We start from the raw sequence: 11,020 nt of genomic DNA, 5'->3' as shown, positions 1-11,020 counted from the left end.
CTGCAATACCCAGAATGCTCCGCGGGGTGGGCGGGGACAAGACTTACTAGAGTCGAACTGTCTCACCGATGTCTGCTGTAAGTTTGCACGTTTCTTGTTTTGCGGGCGGGTTTATTCGCGGCTCAGACTCGGGTTTCGGTTGATCTGAGTCTCTGTAGTTGGTGTACTGTAGTGATTGCTGACTGACACGCTCTGCCAGCGACATGAGAAACTTTGAGCCAACTCGGCGGCGGCGGCTCTCTGCTAACCGGAGCGCAGTGACAATGCTAACATTAGCTGTGCGGGTCTGGGTGCTAACTACAGCTGTTAATCGGTGACTGACAGCACTTTATCTTTACAGAGGAGGATTTATAGATATAATAAAGCACAGTCCTACTGGAACACAAAGCAGAGCGGAGAGAGAGCCGCTGAGTGGATTATACTAGACAAGCACTTTATCTAAAGCGTTGATTTGCTGAATGGTTATGGAGATTGCAGCTAACGGTTGTCATATAACAGCTAGCTTAGCTTAGCTATCGCTAGGTAACCTGGACAGTTAGCTCGCTAGATAGCTAGCTTAGCATAGCTAACGCTAGCTGATTCCACGAAACTGCCAGCTAGCTGGCACGTTTCTGTTTCTGAGCGAAGGAGTGTAGCCGCCTAGCTGCTGATTTCTGCCTTGATTTTCCTCATGTTTGCCGCACTAAGCTGTAACTATTAGCTGATATTAGCGAACACTAGCTTACCATTTAATCTAGGCCATTTAGGTAGCTAACTAACCTATTTCTGAAAGATCTGGCTAACCTGTCAGCAAACTGCGTTAACATTATAATATTTATTGCTGTTTACTGAAGACTGATTTTTAAATCCTACTGTTGACAGCTGGTCCGTGTAACGTTTAGTAATTTATTTTCTCACCCGTTGAGGCGAAGTGCAAAAACAGACAATTGACTATTTAAACTCACTATTTAATCCTTTATGTAGTGAATGTACATTAAAAACGTTTTTATCCATTTTTCCATTTTTTCATCTTGGATTTTTTCATCCCCTATCGTATATTCAGGGGAAAAAAATCATGTATTTTCTGGTTCTTCAGTTTTTGCATTTTGCAAGTTAGTTTATACCATCAGATTTGTTTTACAAGATACAAAAATTGACAAATCTGAAAATTGAGAGAAGATTAAACTTTTTTTCCAATTTTTTTTTTTTTTGAAATTCTGTTTGCAAAAGGCTGAAATGAAAAAAAAAATCATATTTAGTTTATTGATTATTTAAATCAAATTTACTGTCTGGTCTAGTTAAGTTAAATAGTTTATCCATTTTACCCATTTATGCTTCCGTTTAGAAAGCTCGGTTTATTTCAATTGCCACAGACCAGATGTAAGTTGTTAACCAATGACAATAAAAGGCAGTGATCTGATCAGGAGGGGTTAAATACGGGCATTAACTGGGTTATACACTGCACATTGGGTGAGGCTAGAATGGACCCAAGTGAGAATAAAGTGGGCTGTAACGATTGGGGCCAATTAAAAAAGAAGCCCAACCACAGAGACCTAGGAACACTACATTATAGATGTAGCTAGAAGTCCAGTGTTGTGTAAATGCTGCAGTAGAGAGTGTAGAAACATGGTCTGTTCCAATACTACTTTACTAAATACAAATGGGTTGTTTTATTGTATCTTTTTGCCATATACAATTGTTTCAGTTCTTTTTATAACATACATTTTTTTGTTTTGTTACAATATACATTTAATTCAGTTTTACTTTTTTTCTTAAAAATCCCTGTAGTTCACTGCTAATGTTTATACAATATAAGTTCACGTGATTTGTTGTTGCGTATTGTTATTCACTAGACCTAAAGAGCGTAAATGGCAAATATATAAACAGAAAGAAACAGGGGGTGATGTTAAACTACCGCTAGTGTATATATACTTGTGTTTTAACATGTCTTTTATCAGTCTTGAGAATTAATTGATATCATAAAAACATGCAGACTGTGTTAGTTTGCCAAAGATTTTAAGCCTTTACTGACTTAACTAATCTTAATCCTTTCTCTTGCTAGAGAACGGAGGGTTAATCTTGTTGACGTTGTACCATGGACCAGGATAACAACTCAGAGGTAAGACTTAGTCAGCAAAGAGCTTAAAACACATAGCTTAATTGCTGTTCGCTCACACTGGGGCAGTGTTGTGACCTCCCAACCCTCAGCTTGTTTTATTATGCATTATATATGTGTTTGATAAAACAAAATTAAACAAAATATAGCCAATCATTTACAGTGTGCTACTCTGTAGATCTACTTCTTTCATTTGTGTCTGGGAGGTTTGGGCAATCCATTACCAACATTTAAATTGAGTGCTAGGTCTGAGCTAGCTGATGATGAGATCAGGACTTTCCAGAGTATTCATCTTAGAAGACTGTTTGCATTGAAATTTTGTGTAGTCTAGGATTAGAAATAATAACTGTCCCAGACACCAAAACCTAACTTTTTGTATTGGAATGTCAGTGTGTTGTATGACCTCAGAAAGTCATATGGTGGCATGTGGAAGCATTTTTTCTTTGGAAGCATTTTCATGTTTGCTAAACAGATAAAGCCATTCTGAAGCCCTACACACAGTGGGAGTGTTGCCTTACTGAACGTCAGCTTGGCCTAAATTATTTTACGTTGAGGTTACAGATTTTGAAATACTTTAGGTTAGAATGAGTCATCTTTTACCACACCCTTCACTTGCAAGTCTGTTTTCAGTCAGTAAAAGCTAGGAGGTGTTATTGAAAGTGGGATTTGTAGTGTACTAGATTCTTTTATCTGGCGTTAACATGTCGTAGTCGATCTGATCATTCACACCAATTTCACCAGTACTGTGGCCTTTTTTTGTTTATTATGGATGGTTCCAAAATATTATCTCAGATTATGACTCACAGTGGCCCTGTGGTTGCCTGTGCCTATATTCATAAAGCTTTTCAGTGGTAATGCTAATCCATGCTAATAATGATCAATCTTATTTGTAATGATGTTATTGTTATATGCTTTATAAAACAATAATATGTTGTGTTTGAAGCATTTGAGAATTATTTTTTAAAAGGGGATTTTAGAAGTGCTCACCTTTTAAACACTTGCTTACACTAAAAATAACTTTTTTTTTCTGATGTCTTAATTGTGGTTGATGTTTTTTGTGTGTAGGATGAGTCAGTTGGCCCATCAGAAGATGACGCACATCCTCGGTTTCCTCTCGGACTGTGTGAGTTTTTGCTGTTTTACTAGAGAAGCCGTTAAATTTGCAGTCGGTATTCATGTCTGACCTAAATTACTAGGTTACAAAATCAACAGTGCTATTTCTGAATTACTATATAGTAATTTTCTAGTACACTGAACAATTTCTAAACGTTTCATATGGTATTTTTATTCAACCCCTTAAATTTAACCCGAAAGTCTACACTTAAATTGCATGTCAGTTATTTTATTTAAAATATAATGTGATGGCATGCTGAGAAAAAATCATAAAGATAGTTTCATTGTCCAAACATTTCTGGAAATAACTGTGTTGTTCCATAAATTACTGGCATAAACAATATTATTTTATGTCACTTGAAAAATTCTTAATTATTAATAGGAAAAATCAGACATTCAGGATTTGCAATGTAAACATTTTTAAATAGCTAAAATAAAAAAAAAGTCTACATACTAACTCAGTAATGTTAATTTACTCTCCTTAAAAAGTAAATCATGAGTAATATTTGAGTTTATGCCCATATATTGTGCAATAAGTCAATGTAATCATCAGGACAGGTCTAAGTACTCTTTAAATATAACATTGTGTGAGTTTAACATTTTAGTGAAGGTGTTAGTTGAGTGTTTTTTGTTGTTGTTGTTGTTGTTGTTGTTTTTAAGATTGCTCTTTTTTTTTTCCCCTCTCGATAGCTGACTCTGAAGCGGTGGAGGTGTTGTGGCAGGTACGGGCTCAGCGCAGGCAGACCAATCCTGATCTTCCTGACACAGTAACTCGGCTCACTACACCGGAGGGAAGTGTGGTGTATCTGGTTGGCACCGCGCATTTCAGTGACAGCAGTAAAAAGGATGTAGCTACGGTAGGTCTCATTTATCACAGTATGAGAAAATCTCAAAATTCAGAGCATTGGTCAACATTGCAGCGATGAAGAACCATTGCAAACAAATAACAAGGTTATTTATCATTGCTTGAGACCCGCTTGTACAGCTATAACATAACTAAGGTTTATGCTTGTTTATAAGCAAAACAGAATTGTGAAGTAGATTTAAAATTAACATCCAATTACATTTTTAGCATTCATTTAGATTCTTTTGTTTGTAAAGTAAAAACACAATGTATATTACACATTTTCTACATTTGTGCTATTAAATAATATGTGTTGCTGAATCATAAATCACAAATTATTATTTTTCACAGTGCTGAGGCCAAAAGTGCATTTAATAGTGAGGCTGATAGTAGATTAAACCACATATAACTCAATATTGAACTGTATATTTTTCCCCACCTACTTCTGTCATATAATATAGAATAGGTCACCACACCACTGGTAATGGAATAAGTTACTTTTATGTATGGGTTCCATTTTAAATAAATTGTGTATTTAGATTAAATGTTTTGCAATGCACATCATCTTGAATTTAGATTTTTATATTGAAAGGATTGTTTATTTGACAACTAGTTTTAATCTTTATCTGGGAAATCTGCCCTAAATGTAATTACTTGTGCATCAATATCACCTAATTATCAATACATCAGCACTATTGCCCTGATGTTATCTGCTGAACCTTTTCATTTAACCTGCACTTTTCTCCCATGTATTGCAGTCATCCCAAACTTTTTAAAGTGCCTGCAATACAGAGGAGACTTTGTGTCATAATGCATCCATGCACTTTCACTTGATAGTTATTTACACCCTCAAATGTCTTTTTTTTTTTTTTTTTTTTTTTGTTAAACACCCTAAGATGAAAGTGCAACTGTGCCTGTTGGATGTTTGATGTGATTTATGTCTTTAATTCAGACGATCCGCGCCGTGCAGCCAGATGTGGTAGTGGTAGAGTTGTGCCAATACAGAGTTTCCATGCTGAAGATGGATGAGAAGACATTGCTGAAGGAGGCCAAAGACATCAACCTGGAGAAGGTTCAGCAAGCCATCAAACAGGTAAACTACATAGCATGCATGGCTTTGTCATGTTTAACTGATGTATCAACAGTATTGTTTTCCTTATGTTCTCTCTTTTTGCTATTGTGTTTTCCTGTGGCAGAATGGTGTGATGTCCGGCCTTATGCAGATCTTGCTGCTAAAAGTCTCTGCACACATCACAGAGCAGCTAGGCATGGCCCCAGGAGGAGAGTTTAGAGAAGCCTTCAAAGAGGTTGGTATAGAAACTCGATTGCATACTAATGCAAGATTTTCTGATGATGCAAGATTATACTGCTTTTTTTTTTTTATAAGTACAACAAAATCAGCATAATCTTTAACAATCGTGTTTTGTACCACAGGCAGGTAAAGTACCCTTCTGCAAGTTTCACCTTGGGGACAGACCTATCCCAGTGACGTTTAAGCGTGCCATTGCTGCTCTAAGCTTGTGGCAGAAAGCACGGTTAGCCTGGGGCTTATGCTTCCTTTCCGACCCCATCAGGTACTTTCAAACACTCCACACTCTAAATACAGCACCCACCATAATTATTGGCACCCTGGTTAAGAAGTGTTTTGTTATTTGGCTTCTTTATATATATATATATATATATATATATATATATATATATATAATTAGTTTTTTTATATATAATATAGGACAATAATGCAATTGTTGGGGAAAAAATCCCACATTAAGTGATACATTTTTTAACCACCCTTGGTGTTAGTACTTCGTACAACCTCTATTTGCCAACAAGACAGCACTTAATCTTCTCCTGTAACTCTACTCAAGATGGGAGAATACAGAAATAGGGATATTCGCCCATCCCTCTTTGCACAACTTTTCTAAATCCTCCAGAGTCCTGGGTCTTCTCCTACGCTCTTTCCTCTTCAGCTCACCCCATAGATTTTCTATTGGGTTAGGGTCTGGGACTGAGATGGCCATGAAAGGAGCCTAATTTTGTGCCTTATGAACCATTTTTCAGTAGATTTGGACGAATGTTTTGGGTCATTTTCTTGCTGAAAGGCCCAGGGACGACCCATTTTCAGCTTTAGGGCAGAGGCCACCAGATTCTGATGTCCTGATATTTCAAAGAGAAACAGATGGACTAACATCTGTAATCTGTATAGAACTACAAAAAAAGGAGTTGATTACATAAACAGTATGAGTAGAAAAAGGAACTGGTTTAATTAAGTGGCTGGTCAGTGTGTAGATTCATGGATATATCATATGTATGTTACTCATATCTCTGACAAATAGGGATGCACTTGATGGATTGAAGCTGATTTCTAGTATTTTTCATCTAATACTGACACTAATAAATATTTGCAAACAATAGACATTGAGACTTAATCTACCAGAACTAGCATTAAATTGATACATAACATTGCTTTGTGCATTTTCATTTGATGGTTTAATGCAGTATCCAAGCATCATCTAAACTGTTTTGCTTTTTTAGACTACAGTATATACAACAAAAAATTGGTAAAATCAAAACTTTTTCTTTTTAAAGTAAAGATTTAATGGCATCGATGTGATATCATTGTGCATTCCAAAAAAAAAAAAAAATGTGTGATGTTTTTTTGCAGCAAAGAGGATGTAGAGAAGTGTAAACAGAAGGATCTGCTGGAGCAGACTATGTCCGAGATGATTGGGGAGTTTCCTGCATTGCACCGCACTATTGTGGCAGAACGAGACATCTACCTCACGCACACACTCAGACAGGCCGCCCGCTGTGTGGAGGCTCCTCATAATGCTCAGAGTAAGTATAATAGACAGTCATACTTGTACACTGAGCGAGCTAAAAAAAATTTACTCTATTCATTGTCCAAAGATTGCTTTACCTATGATGGAGGACATTTACGATATTATGTCATAAGACCAAACAATAAGAACTGTAATTTGGCTTTTAGAGCCAAACTTCAGTCTGCAATATATGGTTGTGTTTTGTCTTTTGGAGATACAGCATTAAAAAAAGATCAAAACTGTTAAGATTGAAATGAATTGAGGCCTGTTAATTCATTGCACAGCATTGTTACATATGACAAATATTCCCTCACAGAAGTGCCTGCTGTTGTGGTGGGAGTAGTTGGAATGGGTCATGTTCCTGGTATTGAGAAGAACTGGGACAAAGAGCTCAATATTCATGAGATCATGAGGTGTGTGTGTTTTTGTTTCTTTAAATTACAAATCCAGAGTTTGACCAGTAATTTTTGCATTTTTTAAATTTCATTACTTTCCATTTCATTACATTTTTTCTTTCTTTTTTTCCTTCCTCAGTGTGGCGCCACCATCTCGAGTTGGCTGGGTTTTGCGGACTGCGTTGAAGGGGGCAGTGCTAGGCGCTCTGGGTTATGCTTGCTACCGTGCTGGAGGAGGTGTGGGGAGGGCTTTACTGTCCCTACCTGCTGTCCAATCGCTGCTGGAGAATTTACGACCGTCCCCTGTCTGACTTCTAGTATTTCAGTGGACCTTCACGAGGAGGATGTTACGCTAAACACCAGTGGCCTTAATTAAAGTACAGCTAAGGGGAGTGTAGGCGTTGCCAATACCCCCCTTACCTTACCACAACTGGAATTTGGGTGGTTGGCTTGGAGCAGACCTCCATCATCTACCTGCGCTCTCTACCTTGCTCTGTGTTCCATCAAACACCGAGCTGTACTGCCAAAGAACTCGGACAGTAATTCTTCTATTTCCTTTTTTCCAGTTTTCCCCCACTTTCTTACAGTTTAGAACATCATATTTTTGAGGGCTGTTACAGTACAGCACTGCACATTTCCTCTTTTTGGTTTATGTTTTGTCCTGACCGGAGAGTTGTATTCTCTGAATGTTTTTGACATCATTCTGGTAGCAGGGAAACATATTGAATATGCAACGTAAGAACCTGTTGTTCTCCTGTTCGTCTAGTAGTCTAGTAAGAAGGACCTGACAGTGCTCCAGCACTTTTTAAAAAAACGCTACACCAAATTTTTCACTTTTTGTTTAGAGTGAATGATGCATTACTTGGGTTATAATTTTATACTAAATGGTTATATTAGCATGGTCATATACTGCACATTAGAATGTGATTTTGACCAAAGTTATTTTATGCTTATCAGAAATTATTTTTGTGCTGTGTTTGTGGAGAAAAATATGGTGTAAAAGTCAGCAAACTCCATCGATTTTTTAAGACCCTTTCAGAATACATCTACTTGGTTTTGACTGCAGGAGTGTCTTTAACAGTTTAAAGGGGGGGCCAGTTATCAATTAGTTACATGCTTGATCAACACAGTCATTGTTCAAAGCCCAGTTTAAAGAAGTTGCTGTCTGTTCACTTCACCCAGCCTGAGACGTTTTTAGTAGTGAATAAACTTGGTAGTATTGCTACTTGGCAGTACTTGCTGTATGGGTCTTTTGCTAGTTTCATATGATGCAGACCCATATAGTGCATTACTTTGACAATGACAACTGAATGTCTTCATCATTGACTTGCGTTAACAAACATAAAAGGCCTGCATAGACAGAAGTAAGGAAAAAAATTGTTCTTCAGTATTGAGATTGACAGTGATAAACTATGCCTGTGTGAACTGACAAGTGCCTCTCTGTGCATCCTGTTACCTGGAAAAGGGCTATTAGACAAAAAGTGATTTACCATCTGATTATAACAAACAGGTACTGTTAAAACTAGTGTTTTTTTCTCCACCTACAGTAATCACAGCTTGAGTTTCTGTTTGACAGTGGAACAATGGCTACATTCACACAGCAGGTGAAAGTGGCCCACATCGTATGTTTAATTTAGGCTGTTCACACAAACTTTATATGGTGACCTATATCTGATATTTGTCTAAACAGTTGTGCTGTGTTTCCGGGAAACAAATAGCATCTCTAAATAGTGTTATTACACTATGTTTCCCAAGATAACAGTTCTTTATAATACTTTACAGAATCGGTGTTAATGAAGAGGATAAAATACTCCTAAACAAGCAAATAGCAGGAATTATATATTTATTGCTGTCTGTTTCACCTTGTAGATTAATGAAGCAGTAATTTGAGTTAAAGTGGGGGTGAGTTAGGGAATATAGCGTGCCTGTGTTTCACAAAAAAAAATGCTATTTAATACTGTGTGTTAGAAATGTATTGCAAATTGGATAAATTATGATAGGTTTTCCATCTCAGATCTGGCTGTTCTGATGGCTTTGCCACACGTACCTAACATCGGAATGAAATATATTCAGTGTGTACGACAAAAATATTTGGGCCATTTTTACCTGCTGTGTGAAATATATGGATTACTGGAGTTTGATTGCAGATCAGTGGACTTAACAACAGCCAACAGATACTAAATTTATTGACTGTATCTGTTTCAGTCTTAAAAAGAATTAGCCATTACAAAGTGTTCTTCAAGCAGCGTCATAGAAGGATCATGTTTGGTTCCACAGGGAACCATTTTCATAGTGTCGTTAACTGAGAAGAACATTTACTCTGACATATTTAACTGTTTTAAAGCTTTTTAAAGCTTTTCTTTTTATATAAAAAAAATATGTGCTGTTGCTCAAAGAATTCTTTGTAGCACCTTTATTTCAGAGTGGATTGTATTAGACACACTGATTTTTGAGTAGAAGAAACAGCTATCTTTCTCTGTACTTAATCAGTAATACTGAAAGTGTTCGACCTGTAATTTCAATCTTTATAAACAGAGCAATTTGAGTTATTCTTGCCAGAATAAGAACCTTGTTAGAGAATGATCTTACACCATCTTCTGTATGAGGCATTTTTACATCCAAGGAATGCACTTAAAGTTGACATCTGATTGTAATTCCCCCCTAAATTTATTCAATTATATATGAGCTGTAATTATTTGTTTACCATGATCTCCAGCTGTTGTCAGAAACAATAGTATGAGGCATGTAAAATAAATTAAATAAAAAGAGTAGGCAGCGCTTTATAAAAGAAGTCATGACTTTTATATACAAGCAGCAAGTTATCTAATTACAGGTTGATGGAGATAAAGGTAAAACAAGTATTGGGATATGTTGTTGTTGGTCTTGGGTTTGGGTGTTAAAGCCTTACTCATTTCTCACTGCTGCCTTTCATATGTCAATCACCGTGGGTACATTTTCTTTTTGTTAGCTTAAAATTCTTAATGTTTTCATACAATTAGACAGTCTCTCATAAGCTGTAATCTAAAACTCCCTTTTAGGCTGGAAAAAAATGTATGTTCTTGCATATCATGAGGTCTGGAAAATGGAGAATACTATGCATGTTGAGCCAAATGGGTTCCTCCTACTGGAGTATGAATGGTACCTTGCATGTTTGCCCTAATTTTTAAGCAATAATTCCTAATGTAAGTTATACTTGTGTTAAATAGAGGAAAATGAAGGTGCCACAGTGTTTCATAATTAACTTTTAATTTACATAACCCATTGTACAATTTCTCAAATTCCATTACTTACCAGTGTTTACTATCATGTTTTCCTTTTGACTTTCCATTTGATTGGTCAAGGATAGACAACCACAGTGTTTTCCTTTGTGGTGGTGTTAACCCTAATAAATTGCCTAATTTAAACACAATTAAACTAACATTGAAACCTGTAATAAATACATTCAAACATGGTTTGTGGTGTTTTTGTATGTTTGTAAAACTTTATTATTACACAGCACATTCCAAAGATTCTCAATGGAGTTAGGGTCTGGACGCTGTGGTGGGCAATCCATGTGTAAAAATGATGATCTTATGCTCTTTGAATCACTCTTTCACAATTTCAGCCCGATGAATCCTGGCATTGTTATCTTGGAATATGCCTGTTGCTGAACCTAGACCTGACCAACCGCAGAAATAGGTAGAGTTGTGACTATTATAGATGCATTGGTTATTGTACACCTTCTTCAGTACTAATAAATGCACTGGGGCTCATG

The 11,020-nt window shown here is 36.6% G+C and overlaps 1 protein-coding gene across 2 annotated transcripts; it reads left to right on the top strand.

Annotated features, from left to right (window-relative positions):
* On the top strand, nucleotides 1-10,717 carry trabd (TraB domain containing). 2 transcript variants are annotated; one of them, XM_022679633.2, is made up of 10 exons: nucleotides 1-77; nucleotides 2,042-2,098; nucleotides 3,161-3,218; nucleotides 3,899-4,065; nucleotides 5,005-5,145; nucleotides 5,249-5,359; nucleotides 5,487-5,626; nucleotides 6,715-6,887; nucleotides 7,188-7,284; nucleotides 7,406-10,717. In XM_022679633.2, exons 2-10 carry the CDS (start codon nucleotides 2,075-2,077, stop codon nucleotides 7,575-7,577), a joined length of 1,083 nt encoding a protein of 360 aa, XP_022535354.1. In that variant the 5' UTR covers nucleotides 1-77; nucleotides 2,042-2,074; the 3' UTR covers nucleotides 7,578-10,717. The 2 variants fall into 2 exon arrangements, with proteins under 2 accessions (XP_022535354.1, XP_022535355.1); XM_022679634.2 differs by lacking the exon at nucleotides 1-77 and adding an exon at nucleotides 114-313.
* The last annotated feature ends 303 nt before the right edge of the window (nucleotides 10,718-11,020 follow it).

This window comes from Astyanax mexicanus, chromosome 9 (genome assembly GCF_023375975.1).
Source record: "Astyanax mexicanus isolate ESR-SI-001 chromosome 9, AstMex3_surface, whole genome shotgun sequence".
In the NCBI taxonomy this organism is placed as follows: Eukaryota; Metazoa; Chordata; class Actinopteri; order Characiformes; family Acestrorhamphidae; genus Astyanax; species Astyanax mexicanus.
Note: the sequence above shows the minus strand (reverse complement) of the source record. Positions and strands in the feature narration are given on the sequence as shown.

Excerpts from the sequence above, each read along its gene's own strand:
- trabd (XM_022679633.2), top strand. The coding sequence starts at position 2,075 with ATGGACCAGGATAACAACTCAGAG. Across the intron at positions 2,099-3,160 it reads ACCAGGATAACAACTCAGAG|GATGAGTCAGTTGGCCCATC; the intron begins GTAAGACTTAGT and ends TTTTGTGTGTAG. Across the intron at positions 3,219-3,898 it reads TCGGTTTCCTCTCGGACTGT|CTGACTCTGAAGCGGTGGAG; the intron begins GTGAGTTTTTGC and ends CCCTCTCGATAG.